At 35.3% G+C, this 22,410-nt stretch overlaps 1 protein-coding gene across 2 annotated transcripts; it reads right to left on the bottom strand.

Moving 5' to 3' along the window:
* Window positions 1-114: 114 nt before the first annotated feature.
* On the bottom strand, window positions 115-22,107 carry LOC132744261 (perlucin-like). Of its 2 annotated transcripts, XM_060732916.1 has the most exons (6): window positions 21,594-22,079; window positions 8,797-8,946; window positions 2,708-2,826; window positions 1,163-1,262; window positions 715-940; window positions 115-256 (listed from the first exon to the last, which is right to left on the bottom strand). In XM_060732916.1, the coding sequence occupies exons 1-6, from the start codon at window positions 21,838-21,840 to the stop codon at window positions 226-228; spliced, it is 873 nt and encodes a 290-aa protein (XP_060588899.1). In that variant the 5' UTR covers window positions 21,841-22,079; the 3' UTR covers window positions 115-225. The 2 variants fall into 2 exon arrangements, with proteins under 2 accessions (XP_060588899.1, XP_060588900.1); XM_060732917.1 differs by lacking the exon at window positions 8,797-8,946 and having other exon boundaries at window positions 21,594-22,107.
* Between the last annotated feature and the right edge of the window lie 303 nt (window positions 22,108-22,410).

Raw genomic sequence — 22,410 nt, 5'->3', positions numbered from 1 at the left:
TATGTAAATTAGTGTCTTTGTTCACTTAATAATATTTTACTCTTTAATACATCTTCAAAAATATCATCAAAATTAGCATGAATCTTCTTGAGGCTTTAAAAAGAAAAGAAAACGGACAAACAGACGATTTTATTATATGTAATTTTGCCAAAATACATGCTGGAAACAAACAAATCCGACATCTCAAATAGTTCATATTTTTTATTTATAATATCGTATTCTGGCTCATCCAACAATTTCATTTGCATCCCGTACTCTGAAATGAACAAAACATTTATTTAGTCCTTCCCTGATTTGAACCGTAAACCGGTTTAAACCCATCTTATATACTCTCAAGAATAATACAGATATATAATTATGTACGTAAAATTTGTGAATACTTCGCCTAAGAAAATTTATGATCTAATGTAAGAATTTGGCTCATTGAGCAACTTCCTCTTACTGAGATTTGCGTCTATATTCATATTATTGTTTAATTACAATTAACTGGGATATTGAAATATTTTCAACTAAAATGGATTTAATGAATTTAGCAAATGTTACATAATGCAATGAGACACACGCACACAAACGCACTCACTCACTCACTCACGTGAGTATACATGCACACAAACGCACGTGAGTATACACGCACACAGACACATATGAGTACGCGTACACAAACACCTGTTTTATAAGTTACATAATTGTTGAAAAGAAATTTCTTTATCTTACGGAAGTTCACAAATGAAGCCCTGTGATAGATTGCACGGCACATCATTCCATTTATACTGCTGGCCATCATCTAATCCCAGGCAATTTTCAGATGTATTTCCGTTTGGTTCGCTCGGTGCCCAAGGAGTGTATTCTTGAACATACTCGTCTTTCTTTATCCAAACCCACGTGTCCTCATGCGTGACATCATTAGCCCCCAGCCAATAGTTTTTTCCAATAGGTTTTGCTGACAAGAAAAAAATCTCAATAAGTATAATGCAGGTCAAAGGTTATAAAGAAATTATCATAGCTCAGGTATTTGATTGGTCAGAAATTGCAACAGAATGTATACTTACCAATGAAATTAGTCTCTGATACAAACAAACTTTTGATGTTAGCTGTTAGATTTAGCTAAAATAAACAATACGGTTAATGAATTTCTAAGTAAAAAATCTGTGTAGAAACTTACGGAATGCTTTCTTCAGTTTATTTTCAAGGAACATCTGTTCCGACTCGGACTCCACTGTAGCTAGTGTTCCCGCTCCGCCACCATATATTTCACAGTATGCCTAAAAATAATGGGAAAAAAGAAACCAAAAAAAAACAAATATGAATATTTAAAGCAAAAAAAAACCACAGTGAGCTTCAGATATAAGATGGCAAAGTCTGTAAGGAAAGGGAGATAAATTAATAAATAATTCTTTATAGGCCCATTATGCCTCAGAAATGCTTTTTATTTTTAATTCTGAAAAACATTTAAATTTCGGTGTACTGTTAAAGTATCCAAAAAGTTACTCATTGCCAATTATCTGGAGCATTTTTTTTCATTTGTTGCCTTTTTGTCAAAAAGAACAGTTTATAGTTCATAAGTATTTTGTATGGAAGTCAAAATACTGCTTTGTTCACATTTTGCTACTTTTATTAACAAGAGGGCCATGATGGCCCTTGTTCGCTGACCTGACCAATCAAACTCATCCGAACAATTACCTAGACAAGCATTCTGACCAAGTTTCATGACAGGTGAGTCAAAATTGTGACCACTAGGGTGTTAACAAGGATTATCCATATTTGAGCAGTGTGACCTAGTTTTTTACCCAGGTGACCCATATTCGAAATTGACCTAACATCAAAACAAACTTTCAGACCAATTTCCAGGATACTTGGATCAAAACAGTAGCCACTAGAGTGTTAACAACATTTTTCTATTTTTAGCCCCGGTGACCTAGTTTTTCATGCGAGATGACCCATGTTCGAACTCATCCGAGTAATTACCTTGACAAGCATCCTGACCAAGTTTGATGATAATGAGTCAAAAATGTGACCACTACAATGTTAACAAGGTTTTTCCATATTTGGGCAGTGTGACCTAGTTTTTGACCCCAGGTAACCCATATTCGAACTTGACCTAGAAATAATCAAAACAAATTTTCAGACCAATTTACAGTATATTTGGATCAAAACAGTAGCCACTAGAGTGTTAACAAGATTGTTCTACTTTTAGCTCCGGTGACCTAGTTTTTCATCCGAGATGACCCATGTTCAAAGTCATCTGACCACTTACCAAGACAAGCATTCTGACCAAGTTTGATGATACTTGAGTCAAAAATGTGACTGCTAGAGTATTAACAAGGTTTTTCTATTTTTAGCTCCTGTGACCTAGTTTTTTCATTCGAGATGACCCATGTTCGATTTCATCCGAGCTATCAGCTAGATAAGCACCCTGACAAAGTTTGATGATGATTGAGGCAAAATGTGACCGCTAGAGTGTTAATGAACAAGTGTGGACGGACGACAGACGACGGACATTCAACGATCCTTAAAGCTCACCCTCAGCAAGCTTAGGTGAGCTAAAAATTGTTTCACATTTATCAATTTATCGCTTCTTCTTTCAGGTAACAAGCATCTAACATTCTGTATTATTTAAACATTATAAAATTCATGTTTGCCCTTTCTGGAGAGCCAAAAAAATATATTTGTTTTTGGGGCATAATGTGCCTAGAACTGTATTACTAACCATGGCTTCCCACCACTTTAAAGTGGGTGTAGCGAAGATGTGGTAACAGGAATTTTCGTGTTTTATAAAATCTATTGGACATCCTGTAGACGTCTGCCGCTCAAATTTGTTGCTCAAAGCTGTAATAAAACAAACAAAAAATAGTTTCCTTAATTAAAGTATAGGCTTTAGAATTATTATTTCATCATGGTGGCTTACTAAAAATGAACGCGCACGTGTGTGATCTCACGGGTTTTCTAATTTAGAGTATTCATTATGTCAACATTATAATTATATCCTCAAAGGTTTAACGAAATACTCCTGTCAACAAATTGAAATTAAAACGTGCACTTTTACATGAAGCATGTATAGCAAGACAGCTGGAACAGCCGGAACTCATTTTCGTTTACTCCGGCTGTTCCGGCTAGCCGGAATCCGGTTCCGGCTATACATGCTGGCCAGGGATGATACGGTAAAACCTGTACAAAAGACCATTGGCTAATAATGTAGTGTCAAATAACTTATCACATCGATCTCCGGCTATTCCGGTTAGCCAGAAGCACAGAAATCAAGGCTACATAAGATGGAAAAAAAACGACAGCAGATCGAAGAACATATGTGTCGTGCATTGTGTGTCCGGGTGTCCGCGAATATAGGTGTGTCCGTCGGGAATATTCTGGTATTTTGCCGACGTTGAGCCGAAAAACGTACTATACAGCTCATATCTGGCCAAATCCGGCTGGCTCAATTACGCAGACCCCATATGGTCGGATGGTTAGGGGATCTGACCGGGTGTCCGCGGGCATAGGTGTGTCCGTCGGGAATACTCTGGTATTTTGCCGAAGTTGAGCCGAAAATCGTACTATCTGGTATCAACCAATTTCCAGGATACTTGGATCAAAACAGTAGCCACAAGAGTGTTAACAAGATTTTTCTATTTTTAGCTCCGGTGACCTAGTTTTTCATCCGAGATGACCCATGTTCGAACTAATCCGAGCAATGACCTAGACAAGCATCCTGGCCAAGTTTGATTATAATTGAGTCAAAAATGTGACCACTAGAATGTTAACAAGGTTTTTCCATATTTTGGCAGTGTGACCTAGTGTTAAACCCCAAGTGATCCATATTCAAACTTGATCTAGAAATAATCAAACCAAAGTTTCAGACCAATTATCAGGATATTTAGATCAAAACAGTACCCACTAGAGTGTTAACAAGATTTTTCTATTTTTAGCTCCTGTGACCTAGGTTTTCATTCGAGATTACCCATGTTCAAACTCATCCGAGCACTTACCTAGACAAGCATCTTGATTAAGTTTGATGACACTTAAGTCAAAAATGTGACCGCTAGAGTGTTAACAAGGTTTATCTATTTTTAGCTTCTATGACCTAGTTTTGCATCCGGGATGACCAATGTTCCAATTCGTCCGAGCTATTACATAGACAAGCCTCCTGACCAAGTTTGATGATGATTGAGTCAAAAATGTGACCGCTAGAATGTTCACAAGGTTTTTCTAATTTAAGCTCCGGTGACCTAGTTTTTTATCCGGGATGGTCCATGTTCAAACTCATCCGAGCTATTACCTAGACAAGCATCCTGACCAAGTTTGATGATGATTGAGGCAAAAATGTGACCACTAGAGTGTTAACAAGGTTTTTCTATTTTTAGCTCCGGTGACCTAGTTTTTATCCGTGATGAGTCATGTTCGAACTCATCCGAGCAATCACCTAGACAAGCATCCTGACAAACTTTGATGATGATTGAGACAAAAAATGTGACCGCTAGAATGATAACGAACAAGTGTGGACGGACGACGGACATTCAACGATCCTAAAAAAGAAAATTAGCAATTTATTAACAGAAAAAACCTTAACAGGGAAGGTTAACACGATCAGCTTAAAATAAATAGAATAACGTCGTACATGTTTTTGATTTCATTTTAATAGTTTGTAACTTCATCTAACAGCAAGACTCGTTATCATTATCCCCCGCCAATGTAATCGGGAGGGGGATATAGTTTTGGCGTTGTTCGTCCGTCCGTCCGTACGTCCGTACGTCCGTTCGAATTTCGTTTCCGGACTAGTTCTCTGCAACTACAAGCTGGAATTCAATGAAACTTTATGGGAATCATCAATATCAAGAGGAGATGCGCATATCGTCGGCTTGTTCCAGTCAGACCCTTTAACTCAGAGTTATGGCCCTTGATTAGTTATGTAGTATGCATATAGAGTAAAAATCGTTTCCGCGCTACTTCTCTGCAACTACTGCCTGGAATTCAAAAAAACTTTATGGGAACCTTCAATATCAAGAGTGGATGCGCATATCGTCGGCTTGTTCCGGTCCGACACTTTAACTCAGAGTTATGGCTCTTGATTAGTTATGCAGTATGCATATAGAGTAAAAATCGTTTCCGCGCTATTTCTCTGCAACTACTGGCTGGAATTCAACGAAACTTTATGGGAACCTTCAATACCAAGAGGAGATGCGCATATCGTCGCCTTGTTCCGGTCAGACACTTTAACTTAGAGTTATGGCCCTTGATAAGTTATGCAGTATGCATATAAAGCAAAAATCATTTTCACGCTACTTCTCTGCAACTACTGGCTGGAATTCAACAAAACTTTATGGGAACCTTCAATACCAAGAGGAGATGCGCATATCGTCACATTGTTCGGGTCAGACACTTTAACTCAGAGTTATGGCTCTTGATTAGTTATGCAGTATGCATATAGAGCAAAAATCGTTTCCTCGCTACTTCTCTGCAACTACTGGCTGGAATTCAACAAAACTTTACGGGAACCTTTAATACCAAGAGAAGATACGCATATCATTGCCTTGTTGGGGTCAGACATTTTAACTCAGAGTTATGGCCCATGATTAGTTATGCAGTATGCATATAGAAAATTATTTGTTTTTGCGCTACTTCTCTGCAACTACTGGCTGGAATTCAATGAAACTTTATTGGAACCTTCAATACCAAGAGGAGATGGGCATATCGTCGCCTTGTTTGGGTCAGACATTTTAACTTTTAGTTATGGCCCTTGATAACTTATGATGTATACAACCAGAGCAATAATCGTTTCCATGCTACTTCTCTGTAACTACTGGCTAGAATTCAATTAAACTTTATGGGATACGAAGAGGAGGTGTGCATATAGTCGCCTTGATCCGGTCAGACACTTATAACTCAGATTTATGGCCCTTGATTAGTTATGCAGTATGCATACATCTCATTGGCATTTCCAGATATTACTATTTAACACAGAGTTATGGCTCTGTTATTGCCATGAATATTTATCAAGTTCAAAGAATATTACTGTTTATACCATGATAAATATATAAAAAAAAGCCTTATGTCTCCAGTTGTTGTGTTAGTAATAACCAGTACTCGGCGGGGGATATAAATTCAACGAATTTGCTTGTCGATATTCTTTACCTAAACATATACTGACTGTTGAATGACAACCGTTCACTGCCCCCCCCCCCACACACCCGAATCTTTTTTCTTTGTTTTGATTTTTACGACACGTCAACACATAACTGTCCATATCGTACCGCATGCTATAATAGGATTAAAATGTTATGTTAAACTTTGTAAATGACAATATAACTGAGCCAATTAGATCCTAGAATACAAGGTTTGTCTGTTTTAAATAATCAATGATGTTTTTGATGGAATTGTATTAAAGAGTTCTTCGAGTGAATTTACACTATAAAATGTATTACGGGCCTCTGAAAAATCATGACATTCAAGAAGAAAATGCTTGACAGTAAAATTTTCATTACAAGCTACACAGAAATGGGCACCGTCACTCGTGAGGAGACAAAAGCGGGCAATTCAAGCGTGTCCAACTCGTCATCGAAGAACTGCCCGACCACGGCGGCCTGACAGAGACGGTGACACATCAAGAGACGGGTCCACATCGTGAAGCCCATTAAAAACGGCACCGTCCCAACCCGCCCTCCATCCAAACGACACGAGTCTACCCACAGCCGGCCCAAATCCACAAGCAGACAACAACAAGCCAGCCCCCCGAAAATTCAACGACCGTCCAGCCAAAGCACCCACCCCTCCATCCCCCCCGCACACTCACGTTACCCGGAATCCAACATAACACAACAGACTCCGTCTCCAGCCCATTACGAAACCGCAAAAGAAGCTTCCCCACCACGACACTGCAAGATTGTTTATCCCCAATGGACACCAAAACAAAAAGCGAGCATTTGAAAGGTTAATATTTTCCCTCGGGAAACCATAAACCCAAGGCGGAACAGTCCCACCGCCACCCTGAAGGATACTGTCTGGATCAATTTTAAGTCCATCAAAATCATCTTTTAAACGAAGGCCCAAGGCCCAATTTCCCTTGGCTTGTTAACAAATTTTTCAAACTTGGTTTAAAAACAATATTTTTAGCCAGACGAAACCCTAGTTACACACCGAAGCGACAGCTTTTTTCGACGAAGACGAAGCGACGGCTCCCAAGCCTCCGCATACAGACCCGCCACAGGCGAGGCACGAAAAGCACCTAAAGCCAAACGCAAACCCCGGCGATGCACGGCACCCAGCACCCGAAGATACGACCCTCCCGCAGACCCACACACCACAGAACCACAATCCAACTCCGATCGGACAAGACTTCTGCACAACTCCAGCAATGTGGAAGAACCCGATCCCTAATAAAGAACAAGCCTTTGGTCACTACTCGACTTTTGTCAAATTGAATATTTTATTGTGAAACTGGTTGTCACAAGGTTATAGGTGTATCGTAGACGTGTTAACAGACATTTCCCATATAAAGTTTCAGTTGAATTCTGCTGAATGGAGCCTACAACTCATAGAAACAAGTCAGAATTTTTGATATTTGATCAAAATGACCACAATATCATAGTATTCCAGTGACAAACAGTCGGACCCCTAAGTACCAAAGACAGATGGTGATATTTCAGCTTTTTGAATTCTCGGGTTCATCTCCACGAATTCGTGAAGTTGAAACCGTGAATTCATGTAGTTGAAATCGTGAATTAGAGAAGTTAAAATCGTGAACTCGTGCAGTTGAAATCGTGAATTCATGAAGTTGAAGTTGTGAATTCCTGAAGTTAAAATCGTAAATTCGCGTATGTTGAAAACGTTAACTCACGAAGTTGAATTCGTAAATTCACGAAGATATAATCGGGAATTCATGAAATTGAAATGTCCTCGCTGGTCTTTCGTGCCTAATAATATAAGTTTATGGGTTTGTGTTGAACTGAACCTGATCACAAGAGAAAGCTGAAAATGGCGAGCTTTGAGCAGATATAACACTTTTTATCGGCTTATTGTTTACAGAAAACCAGAATATTCCCAAATGGGCTTTTTGGGTACAGCCAGAAATGGTAAGATATGAGCTGAAATTACCATTCACAGTTCGATTTTTGGCTTAAATCGGCAGAATGCCAGTGTTTTTCCAACAGACAACCTATACCAGCGTACTCATGGTTTGACCCCTAAGAATCCAAACATATAGAAAAAGGTGAGATATGAGCTAAAATGACAATTTACATTTCGATTTTCGGCTTAAGGTCGGGAAAATATTCCCGACGGACACACATATACCAGCCTCACAGAGGCCAGCCGGAATTGGCAAGATATGAGCTGAAATGACCATGTATTGTACAATTTTCGACTCAACGTCGGCAAAATACCCGACGGACACAGCTATACCCGCGAACACATGGTCAGCCCCATAACCATCCCACTATATGAAATTCTGCAAAATTGGTTCTGAGTATCACAGGAGACATAAGGAAATGGCAATATATAAGCTTCAACAATCATTTACATTTTGATATTTGGCTTAACGTAGGCAAAATATTTCTGGCAGACACACCTATACCAGCGGACCACTTTCACGAACATCATTAATTACACTAGTAAATCAACTAAGCGGACAGAAACAATTTTTGCGAAAACACTGCTTAACGACCAATGATACAATTATTACTTATATTACCAAATCCATGAACAAAATGGAAACAACAACAGCTACAACAAAAAAATCTAATGAACAGACAATCTAAGTTTGAACAAAGACCACGTTTGTTAATTGTGACAGGCTTCAATTCTCCAAACCTGCAATCTTTTCAGACATGTCTAAAAGTCCATCTTCACATTTGCTCTTGATCCTATCCGTTACCGACTTTAAGTCATCTAAACCAGAAGTAATTTCCTTCAGATCTTTCGTAATGTTCTCCACAAGTTCTGCCATACTTTTCGTGTTCTCTACAACGAGAAGTAAATAAATAAATAGATAGATAAAATTTATGAATAATATTGCTGTTAGACTAAAAACAAATATCCATAAACCATGAAACATGTATCATCACTTAAGAGTAGTAGCAAACAAATAAGCAAGCCATTTCTAATACATAGTTAAACATTAATGGGCACTATACGGAACTGAAAAATTTACAACATTGGTCAGTTATATGCCTTAAAGGACACCTGTATGCACAATTTCAAGATAATTTACCGCAAGGTTTACAAGTTGTGAACACAATTATTAAATAAAAGCATGGATATCAGAAGGGTTGTTTGACAAAAATCAAATATGACATAGTTGTGGAAAAATTCGTTTATTTCTATCAATTTGGAAGTGAAGTTTTCAAATTTATTAGCAAAACTATTTTTTTGTACTTTAATATCGCAATATAACTTTATTCATAGATTATAACATACATGTATTAGATCTTTTCATGATGATAAAATTACATTAAAGTCACATTTTCAACGAAGGCATATTTTGTCCAGTTCCCAGAATTCCAATATACAGTCTAACCTGTCAACAGTAGCAAGGGAGGAGACTGGGAAAACACTGGCCGTTTATGGCAGGTTGATATATATAAATGAATAAAGCATGACTTGTATTATCATAATAAACAATGTATATATTTTCTTATCAAATGAAGTATTTCAGTGCGCATTTGCAGCATTAAATGATACAATTGCAACTTTTTGATTGAGTCAAAACAGGAGAAAATCTTTGTTTAGTATCTATCTAGAAAATATTATTATAAGATATAGAAACAACTTGATTAATACAATTGTGTATGGTGGCTGATTTGTGCCATGTCGTATATTCGCTCCGCGGGGCGCCGGGCGAAAACACGAAATCAGTATTTTGTTGTACTTTTACTTCACGAGACGAACCACAACAATAATACAAAATCACCCTGTGGGCGAAAGAACACCATCAAATTAGTGACTTTATCGTATGTTCATGTTTTCGCATTTTCGAGCGAAAGAACAATAAATTTTTATTTGTTTCTTTTTTCACATTTTCGCCCCGCGGAGCAGAAGTACGACAAAATGTTGACTTTGTCGTATTTTCGTGTTGTTTTTTTTGCCCATCTTTTCCCCCTGCGGAGAGAAAGTACGACAAATTTTCGAAATTTTGTCCGGCGACCCGGCACAAAACAGCCAGTTTCGTCATTACTTTGTTTAATTATATTCCGCCAGTTATGGCATCAAACCACTTTAGTCCTTAGCAAACGTCGTACTTTTATCTAATCCACAAATACACAGATACATTTTGCAACTTTTAACATTTCGTAAAGGCAAACAAACTGTTATTAACATTTAAAATTGTTAATAATAATAATAATAATAATAATAATAAAGTTAAAACCAGGCTCCCAGTATGCGCATAATGTCAGAAGGTCGAAACGCAATGTTAACATGTGAAATTATGGAGTGTAACCCTCTGATTCTCTCATGTGAGGTGTAATGATTAACACTATTGGTTGGACAAGGTAATGCTTTTATGGTTGTTCCTACTAGCAAATATGTTAATAAGTATTTAAATAATCCTCATAATGATTTAAAAACGTTTTTAAAAAATAGAGACATACTCGTGTTCTCAAAAACGGTGCTTTTATTAGTCATTGTATCGTTTAAAACGTCCGTCTGTCTTTCCAAATTGTCTATATTGTCTTGCTGCTCCAAGAATCTGTCCGATAATTCGCTATTATTTCCCTTAATGTCAATCATTAAATCCATAACATTTGAAACACTTTTTTCTTCATCTTTTTGTATGTTTTCCAAAAAGAATTCAATGCCCACCATTTTCTCCAGTAACTGTTCGTCAAATGAAAACTTTGAACACACGGGCTCCACGAGCACTTCTTCAATTAATTTAAGCTGACATATGAATAGCACTGCAAATATGTACAATTTTGAAAATAGATTTTTAGAACTTTCCATTTCGATTGCAGTGAAAAAAGTACACAACTTATGTTAGGGCTCTGTTAAAAAGAAATTGGGTGTGTTTTATAAATGTACCTTTTATAAAAAACCTTGACATATCCTACATCATGTTAGTTAATGATGTTTTTTTCTTGCGATAGACATGTATACAAAACAAAGTCAGAGATTGTGGTTTGAATTTGGAACAACTTTTTAGCTAAAAACAAAGACACATTCTGAACCTAGATTGCAAAGTACGTGCAGCATTTTTCCACGGCAACAGCATATTGGTGATACATTTTCTTGAAAATAAAACTTTAACGAAACAACTACAACAAAACCGACAAAACATACAAAATTATAGTTATAAAAAAACAACAACAACAAAACAACTCCCATAAAAGAACAACAACAAATACAATACAAAACAACAACAACAAAAACAACTGTTTGAAATCCATGCTCAATTTTAAATTTTCAAAGAGTTTAGAACAAATAACAGCATAATAATGATGCTTAATACAAAAAAAAAATATTTTTCATAATTCAATACTCTAAGGGTGCCTTACTTAAGGAAATAAATTTTTTCTTCAATATGTTATGTATGTAATATATTACATGTATATAGTATTATCACTGTTCTATTTTTAGAACATAAACTACATGTATGTACTAGAACTTTCTTAACTGTTGTAGAAAACTCATGCATTATATTTAGATAGAAATTTCCGGAATGTTCTTTATTGTTGAAGTTGCTAGATTATGATTACTGTAGAAAATGGAAGACTATTCTAGAAACTTCTTAGCTTAATTTATATAGGAGACATTTTTCTTTCCTATTACCTTTTAAGTCATCAGTGATCTTTTAAGTCATCAGTCATCAATATATTTGGAGTATTATTCAATTTGGATATTAAGGGATTTATTGGAGCTTGGATTATTTTTAATTATTCTTGTGGATTTTATTGTGGGAATTTATTCTAAAGTGGATTTTACTTGGATTTAACTGTGCTATTCAAAGAAGGATCATTCCAGGATCAGACTAGACATTTGAAATTTATATCTTTATTTGGACTTCAGGTATTTGTAAACATAAATTGTTCTTCAATTTTTCTTAAATAATTTTTCTGTAATAAATTTGTTATTGTTACAAGTTTGTTGCTGGCTTTTTTTTCTCGTTACGCCTGGCTCGTAACAGAAATTGGGGGCTCGTCCGGGATTGAATATTTCTTTTTGGCTACATTATTGGAAATTATTACCGTTTATTTTACATTTTATTATTACCGTATTTACTAATCTGAGTTGATATCATAGTTGTTCTATTTAGTGTGTCTTTTAATTCTGAAATTTTTCAAACACACCACTTTTAAGTTTAAAACCAGCAGCAAGCAGTCATGTCTTTTGATTTAGAAAAGTTTGTAGCTGAACCTTCCCAGGAAATATTAGATTTGGCTAAGAAAACTGATTTGCTCAAAATTGCAAAACAGTATAATTTATCAGAAATTAAATCTGTCATGCGTAAACAAGAAATTAAAAATCTTCTGATTCGTTATTTTGTGGATGAAGATATTTTTGGAGAAGATGCACTTTCTCAGATTGTTGAAATACACCCTGAAATAAAGATAAAAGAGCTTGAACTTCAATATTAAATTTGAACTAGAGAAAATGCAGTTAGAAAAAGAAAGGGAAGAAAAAGAAAGGGAAGAAAGGCAGTTACTGTTAGAAAAAGAAAGGGAAGAAAAAGAAAGGGAAATGCAGTTTGAAAAAGAAAGGGAAGAGAGAAAATTAGAAAAAGAAAGAGAAGAGAGAGAATTTCAGTTAAGAATGAGAGAATTAGAAATCAAAGAGAGAGCAAATTAGTTTAAACATAGAATAAATTCAAAATTTGTATTTTCTTCATTTTGAAAAGGTTGCTGAAAATTTAAAATGGTCAAGAGAGCACTGGACATTACTTTTACAGAGCGTCTTAACTGGTAAAGCTCGTGAAATCTATACACAACTTACTGTTGAACAAAGCTCTAATTATGATAATGTAAAAGAATTAATTCTGAAAGGTTATGAGTTAGTACCAGAGGCCTACAGGCAAAAATTCAGAAATTCTAAGAAAGAAATTGGTCAAACCCATGTCGAATTTGCAAGAGAAAAAGAACAACTTTTTGATCGGTGGTGTCTATCTAAGAAAAAAAATAAAAATCATGAAAAGCTCAGACAGCTCATGTTAGTTGAAGAGTTTAAACGTTGTATTCACTCTGATGTTAAATCTTTCTTAGATGAAAAACAGGTAGAAACTTTAGAAGAAGCTGCCCGTCTAGCTGATGATTATTCTTTAACCCACAAAGTCTCATTTATAAATAAAGGGAAGTCCACACCTTCACATTTTAATTCCAAGTTCAGTTCTGGTAATTTATCTGGCTCATCTAGTCAGTCAAATGCTCCCAAACCAAAGTCATCTGATGAACATAAAGGTCATAATCCCTTATCTCGTCCTACATGCAATTATTGCAAGAAAACTGGACATCTTATTTCTGATTGCTTTACCTTAAAAAGGAGGCAACAGCAACGTGATGTGGCCAAACCCACAGGTCTTACCACTTCAAGGTCTGAACCTCAGTCTTGTATTGATAACAATGCAATTTTGAAGGTCATAGAACCCAAGTCTGATTCTATAATGGAGATTTATGAACCATTCCTTTCGGAAGGTTCCGTGTCACTTATCGGTGATACTTGCCCACCTACTCCTTTTAAAATTTTAAGAGACATAGGAGCTTCTCAATCTCTTATTTTAGCAGATGCACTGCCTTTTTCTGAGAAGACTTCTTCTGGATCTAGTGTCCTTATTCAGGGTGTAGAGTGTGGTTTTTCTAATGTCCCTCTCCATAATATTTATTTGTCCTCAGATTTGGTAACTGAGCCGGTGGCTGTAGGTATAAGATCTTTCTTACCCTTTAAAGGTGTTCATTTATTCCTAGGTAATGACTTAGCTGGAGATAAGGTAGTGGTTAATCCACCTGTAACTGACACTCCTTGTGTGGATCAGATACCTGACCCCATTGAGCAGGAAATTCCTGACCTTTACCCTTCATGTGCAGTTACTCGAGCTATGGCTAAGAAGGCCATTCAAGAAGACAACTTTTGTTCAGATATTGACTTAGCTGATACTTTTATAGGTCAGTCTTTTGATAATGAAATAATTTTTTCTCTCACTCCTACTCTGCCTGAAACTCAGACAGATTTTTCAATATCTGACATTTCTACACCAAGATCTAAAGATCAAGGTCATGACACGCTGTCAAGGTCACAGCTTATCCAGGATCAACAAAATGATCCCGAGATTTCAGTCCTTTTTCAAAAGGCTTTTAGTGAAGATGAAGCTTTACAAGTCCCTGTTTGTTATTATGAAAAGAATGGGATTTTAATGAGAAAATGGCGACCGCCCGATGTCCCTGCTGAAGAGGAGTGGACTGTTAATCACCAAATTGTGGTCCCTAAATACTATCGCCAGGAAATTTTAAACTTGGCTCATGAAACACCAATGGCAGGTCATTTAGGTGTTAATAAAACCTACCATAAAATTCTCAGTCATTTTTTTTTGGCCTGGCCTTAAAGCAGATGTATCTAGGTACTGTAAATCTTGTCATACTTGTCAGATGGTTGGAAAGCCTTACCAGACAATACCTAAAGCTCATTTACAGCCTATTCCTGCATTTGATGAACCTTTCAGTAGAGTTATTATTAACTGTGAAGGTCCATTACCAAAAACTAAATCAGGTTCTCAGTACTTATTAACTATTATGTGTGCTTCTACGCGCTTCCCTGAAGCCATTCCTTTAATAAATATTAAAACCATAACTATTGTCAAGGCTCTTGTGAAATTTTTCACATTTGTTGGTTTACCTAAATCAGTTCAGTCTGATCAAGGGTCAAACTTTATGTCTGGTATTTTCCAGCAGGTCATGCATGAGTTAGGAATTACTCAATATAGGTCTTCAGCCTATCACCCTGAAAGTCAAGGTGCATTAGAAAGATTTCACCAAACTCTGAAAAATATGATAAGGTCATATTGTTTTGACACTAAGAAAGACTGGGATGAAGGCATCCATTTATTGTTATTTGCTGTAAGAGAATCTGTTCAGGAATCTCTTGGCTTCAGCCCTTTTAAATTAGTATTTGGTCACACTGTCTGAGGACCCTTGAAACTTCTAAAAGAGAAATTCCTGTCTGAAGATGACATATCTTTAAATTTGCTTCAGTATGTATCAGATTTTCGAAATAAGTTGACTAATGCATGTGAGTTAGCTAGGCTTAATTTAAAATCAACACAAAGTAAAATGAAATCAAGGTATGATGAGAATGCTCAGGAAAGAAGTTTTAACCCTGGTGATAGAGTACTTGCTCTTTTACCTATACCTGGAAAACCATTACAGGCAAGATACTTTGGTCCTTATACTATTGAAAAGAAAGTCAGTGACCTTAATTATATTATTAATACTCCTGGAAGGCGAAAGCAAAAACAAATGTGTCAAATAAAAATGTTAAAAGAATATTTTGACAGAGATAGCACAATTAATAAACCTATATCTGTTGTAAACTCTGTTCCACAAAATCAATGTTCAGTTGAATCTTATAGTTATGAAAATTTTGAAAAGTCTGATCCTGGTTCAGCAAAGCTTGAAAACTCTGATATTCTCAAAAATCTGGATGAAAAACTTGCTCACCTAGAACCGTCGAAACGAGATGAACTGAAACAGCTTATTTATGAATATGAATACTTATTTCCTGATATTCCCACACGGACTTATAAAATACATCATGACGTCATTCTTGAAAACTCTGAACCAATTAAACAACATCCATATAGAACAAATCCTGTAAAACAAAAGTATCTAAGACAATAAGTTCAGTATTTATTGGATAATGACTTAATTGAACCAAGTCAAAGCAGTTACAGCTCTCCATGTATTCTTGTACCGAAATCAAATGGAACATATAGAATGTGTACAGATTATCGTAAAGTGAACTACTGTAAGAAAAACTGATTCATTTCCTATACCAAGAATTGATGACTGTATTGACAAAATTGAAAAGCAAAGTATGTAACAAAGTTTGATCTTCTAAAAGGATTCTGGCAAGTTCCACTTACTGATAGAGCTAAAGAAATATCAGCCTTTGTACACCAGACGGCTTATATCAATATAAAGTCATGCCCTTTGGTATGAAAAACTCACCAGCAACTTTTCAAAGGCTTATAAACATGGTAATATCTGGTCTACACGGATGTGACGCATACATTGATGTCGCAATCATCTACTCCGATGAATGGGAGGAACATCTCAAAACTATAAGAGCATTCTTCGACCGACTTAGTGATGCTAAATTGACAGTTAATCTTGCAAAAAGTGAATTTTGTCATGCAATTTTAACATTTTTAGGACATGTAGTGGGACAGGGTAAAGTTGAACCAATAGAAGCTAAGGTCAAAGCTATCTCTAAATTTCCTGTGCCTACTTGTAAAAGACAACTGATGCAATTTCTTGGTATGGCAGGGTATTATCGTAAATTTTGTAATTATTTTTCGGTTATTGCAGAACCATTGACAAATTTGCTGAAGAAAAAGAAACAAATTCATTTGGAATGACAAGTGTCAAATGGCATTTGACAGCCTTGACAGTTCTCTTGGCACCAGATTTTAATAAAAACTTTAAGTTAGCTGTAGATGCTAGTGACATAGGTGCTGGAAGTATATTGATCCAAGAAGACAAAAATGGTGTTGACCATCCTGTTTGTTACTTTTCTAAAAAGTTTAATGAACATCAGAAAAATTATTCTACTATAGAGAAAGAGTGCCTTGCTCTTATTCTTGCTATTCAGCATTTTGAAGTTTATCTAACTTCTTCAAAGTTGCCTGTTGTTGTCTTTAATGATCACAATCCCCTCACTTTCTTGCATAAACTTAAAAACAAAAATCAAAGGTTGTTGAGGTGGAGTTTGTTTTTGCAAGAATATAGTCTTGACATTAGACACATTAAAGGGAAGATAATTTGATCCCTGATGCACTTTCTCGTGTCTAAAACTGATAATTTCAGTATTTACATTTAACATCTACATCATATGATTGTTTAATTTTACTTTGTTGTTTGCTATTGTTTATGATGGACATATATATGATTTTATATATAAAGTTGTTTAACATTTCTCCTAAGTTTTTCATAAGTTGCATTGTTTGGATTTATGTAAAAGAAATATTCATTTCATTCATATTTCTTTTTCTTGAAGAGGGGAAGTGTTATGTATGTAATACATTACATGTATATAGTACTCTTCCAACTTATTACACGCACACCATGTAATTCATTGCCATTTATCCGAACATTTCTGTACAGTTTGACGTCACTTATGCCTAATTTTGGATAAAACATATACAAATGGTGCAAAACGACTTCTAAATACACCGGCATCACATCGTATGGATGACACTTAGACAAAGCAGCCATATTTTGGAACTTTTGGAAATTGTTATTGCCTGTTTATAAAAGAATTGACAAAAAATGGTTACAACGCAGACGGCGGTGGATTCGATTGCAACGCAGTGCGGTGGGCCCGATACCATTATGTCTATTTTGATTGTTTAACTTGACATAACGCACTTTTTAATTGAGTAAAAACCCTTTTCTAACTTTGACATCAGAGAAACGGATTTATTTCGTGTTTAAATACAAATAGATGACCGAGTTCCGCTTACAATTTCCTTCCATTGAAAGTTCCTTTGACTGGTATTATCATAGAATACTCGTCAAGATTAACAGCACGTGCTTCTTGAATGCGAAGAACAATCTCAGTTTTTAATGACACTGTGTTATACTGAGAACACCAAAACACCAATTTATATAAATTTTATTTTTACAGCGGAGTGCTATTTGAGGAAAATATAAGGTTTATAAAAAGATCTACAGACATCTAGGGACATACAAGTATATAAACTTTCTGGTTAATATGTATTAAAATGCAGTCGGGTAACCTTGAACCCATGACAACTCGCTCAATTGTACTTTAGGTACCATAAGAAATAGAATTCTAAGGAAAATTTTAAGCTGATAAAACTAGTTTCTTCTATTCAAACGACACTTGACATATTGTCATTGAAACATAAAACACTTTTAGGGCTAACTTACTTAAAACAATTAAACAATAATCACAATTATTCTTTTGGTTGCTATTTTATTTGCAGTGTCAAAATGTTTTCAAATTATTTCTCTTCACAATAGAAACATGTCGCGGCTGATTTAAATAAATTGGGAATTAACACTTTTATGTCAATAGAATAAGGAAGATATCACATCATGTGGATATCATTGTTTAATATAACAAACATTCCAAATAAAAGTATGTAATTAAGAAACAATTGTTCTTGTAGTAGATGTGTGTGTGTCAGACAATTGAAGTTGGTGAAATACCATCCTGCTTTATATAGAATTAAGTGGGGGGGTGATAAACCGAAATATTTTTGTCCTGTTTCTTATTTGATGTTAAACTCGTTTCTTGAAACACCAGTTTTGGTTACAGGTAGCTCTGAGCCTATGACATCTTAAGTTGTTGAAAGAAGCGGGAAATTGATGATAATCATGTAAATACTTAGTGAAAAATATGATCAACAAGGAAAGGCGGCGTTCAATGAACGCAACCCCCATACGACCCAGCAACAAGAACCAGTGGCAAGGAGCCCAGGCGGACCCCAAACAAAAACAAGACAGGGCATATAGAATTTAAAATTGGAAAATTGGAAACTTGATTGATTCTGTCTAAATGAGCTACTCTCAGTAAAGGTAAAATTATTGAACACCTTTGCGTTTATAGTTTTGCACGTTTGTTACGTCGCTTTTCATTGGATAATCGTGTCATTTATATGGTTCTATATACACGTGTATGAAGAAATCTCACTTTTTTCTCTACAAAATGCTTGTTTTATTATAGATTCTTGATAAAAAATATTTCTAGCAGGTTATATGACCTTATATAAACGTTGTTTGAAAAATAACAGTTTATAAATGGCCATTTAACCTGTCTAAAAATCTATTTAAAGAAAAACATGTTATAATGCTTGTACATGTATGTGAAATCAGAATCTTTATAACGAATAATATAAACGTCACGATTTTACACCACAGGCACAGATATATACTGTATCATAGGCATTATTTATAAATGTCTATTTTAAATTATGCTCGACACTCAAACACATGTAGACAGAAAACGTCCAAAAACAAATGCTTATCAATAAAGCACTTATATATAAATTGGTCTACGCAATTCACTGCGCATCGGTAAATTTCCTTTCGGTGGTGCATCAAGGTCAGATGTCTTGACTCCTAGTTTCCGCCGGGAATTGGTTCTTTATCAGTCCGGGTTGTTCAATGCATGATCTCTTAAGGAAATGTAAAAATAAAGGGCACTATATATGTTCCTACTTTACTGCAAATTTTAACTCGAATGGTGCAATATTCAACAAGAAACAACTCAAAATCGATATCTGTTCACATACAAAAATACTTCAGTAATAAAACAAAATAGTTTGTTCAACGTGGACTATTCTATGATAACACCTGCCAAATGAGTTTTGAATTGAAGGATAATGGAAGCAAAAGTCAGACATCTATTTGAATATATAATTATATTGTTAAAAACACAAACTAAACACGTTTTTTTTTAAGAAAAATGTTGTACTCGATTGAAATGTGCGTTAATTGCAAGTTAACGCTTAAAAATAATGGTATCGGATCCACCGCACTGCGTTACAATCGAATCCACTGTCGTCTGCGTTGTAATCATTTGTTTGTCATTTATTTTATTAACAGGCAATTACAATTTCAAAATATTAAACAAATATGGTTTTTGTGAGAGTATTATTCATACGATGCTATGCCGTTGTATTTAGGGGTCGTTTTGCACACATTTGTACCTGTTTTAACCACAATTCGGCAAAAGTGGCGTCCCCTCGTCAAACTGTTCAGAAATGTTTGGATAAATGGCAATAAATTGCATTGTGTGCGTATAATAAGTTTGAAGATATGGGGGCTCCAGTCTCACCATGTGATTCCCGTAAAACATCAAAACATAAAGCAAATTTCAATCAAAAACTTACCGACAACAGCAAACGCTCAATTTTTACCACCGCGCTGCGATTGACCCGCCGCTTCTGCGAAAGCTATGGCCAGTGTATACCTGAACAACTTGTGTGACATTTTGAATATTATTTAGGCATGTCAGCACTTTAAATAGGTAGTGCAATATTCAGGTCGCACAAAGAGTCGTGCAGATTGGTTTCTGCAAGTGAGTTGCGCGCCAGTCTATTTTTGCACACCACGCTAGCTGCATGCGCAAACAAAAGGTTATATAAGATGGGAATTTTCTATTTGTTTTATTTGAGCTGTCGAGTTGAGTTGTTGTAGTTTCAGTGTTTAATTTGCATTTAGACTGTTTCTAGAATAAACTTATGATGCAAGAGATTTAAATATCATTTTCCATTTGGACTTCTTTTTTATTATACAAGCATAGAGTTCTAAACGAGAGACAGACAGTTTCAGTGACAGATTTCTGTTTCTTTTTCTTTCTTTTTTTTTCTTTTTTTATTTAAAGCCAGAGTTATTTCGTAACAATATGACCAAGCACTATTATACATGTATGACCGAGTGAACAGTGTCCTCCTTTAACATCGGAACACTTCCCCTATTATTCCTAATTTGAGCTTATCTGGAGACAGACGGAAATAACCGATATGTTTCTATCGTTCGCAGATACAATACAGTTTGACTAATCAGAAGTTCTTACTTTTGAACAATTAAACAAATCTTCAACCGTTGCAAAAAGACCTCTTGTATGCTTCTTTTTAAAGATACAAACTTGTTATGCTCTTTATCAGTATTATGACGTTCTACCAACGTCGTTACATTACTTTTCCCCCGAGGAGTATCGTCCCGAGACTTGACCTGGGAAATCATAGGGTACGGCAACTCCGGTCCAGCAGTTGTCTACATCCGAAATGTAACGGTTTAAGGCACACAAATCCTTTTCGGTGAAAACCTTGCTCACCACCAAGTGTGGTTTGTGTCCTTGTATATTGTTCACATTCCCTTATGTAAATTTACCAACTTTAGTTTTGGCATATTATCATGCTCATCATCAGTATTATGAAGTTCTACCAAGGTCGTTACAAAGGTAGCCAAGTGTAAACAAAGTAGTATTTTGACTTCCATACAAAATACAAATTCACTATATTTAAATACAAATTGCCAACATAGCAAAAGTAGCAGGAGAGAGTTCATGAATATTGCTAAAAAAAAATTTTTTAAACTTTAATAAGATACCAAAAATAAATCAGAATCAGTGGATTAATTATATTTATAGCTGTCTCAGCAAAAACATTATTCTGAGTTTCAAGAACAGATACAATAGCAGCTTTCGGTCATTTCCGTCACCATCCGGTAAATATGATGACAATATTAGGGACTCAATTTTAAACAATATAACACAAAAACAAAAAACAATAAGTTCCACTATATTTGCCTGGTGTTTCTTATTATAAAGCCTTAAACAAACAAAAAAATAAAGATTTTATTCTTATTTGTTTAATATAGCTGTTATCATCCGACAGACCCCTGGCAAATTCGATAAAGAAAATTGTAAGTACTGACCTTTACTATTTGAAGCCTTTGAATCGTTTATACACATGTATAAAGAAACAGAAACTGCGATAATCAACAGTCCAATTAAAATTGAATACACTACGAGGGTACACCATAACAAAAGTGGTGTACCCTTCTTGGCTGAAGGAGTAGTTTTATCTGCAAGCTCCCTTGTACCATGTTGAAGAGTTTCGTAAACGTTGTTCTGTTCAGTCCGATTTTTTAACTCCATATCTACATTCAAATTATCATACATTCCCGGTTACTATTAAAATTAAATCAAATCATATTTATTCATTCAGGATACAAACATTAAAACGTGTATATATTTTAATTACTTAGTTCATTGAAAATTGTTATTCATTATTTCCGAACCTTGTTAAGTTTTTAAGTAGAAATTATTGTTCCCATTGTGTTATTCTTTGAGCACTTGATACATTTTGCGATATCATGAAAGCATACTTAGGTTTGCGTCTGTTTTAACTTCCTGAATAATAAGGACTGGGTTATGAATTAAGGGCAATTGAGTTATTGAAGAATACAGTTCGACCTCCGATTTTTGTGAAAAAGAGACATGATGTATTTTGTTGTTTTTAAGATTCATTTTTTTAACACTAACACTTGTTGCATTGGATTTTATAAACGTCAATATGTGAACTAAAAATGATATCAAAAACCGCCTTGACTCTCTTTATGAAGAGAACATTACACATTTATATTTTACATTCGGTAATTAACTGAAATCTAAAGAATATGATGATTGACTGAGATAAATATCCAACTGAAATAGGATGCAATAAGTATATTTTATACATTTGTATTTTTA

The sequence above is a fragment of the Ruditapes philippinarum genome, unplaced genomic scaffold, assembly GCF_026571515.1.
Source record: "Ruditapes philippinarum isolate M1 unplaced genomic scaffold, ASM2657151v2 ctg5403_1_1_1_1, whole genome shotgun sequence".
In the NCBI taxonomy this organism is placed as follows: domain Eukaryota; kingdom Metazoa; phylum Mollusca; class Bivalvia; order Venerida; family Veneridae; genus Ruditapes; species Ruditapes philippinarum.
This window is presented reverse-complemented; position numbering and strand designations above follow the sequence as displayed.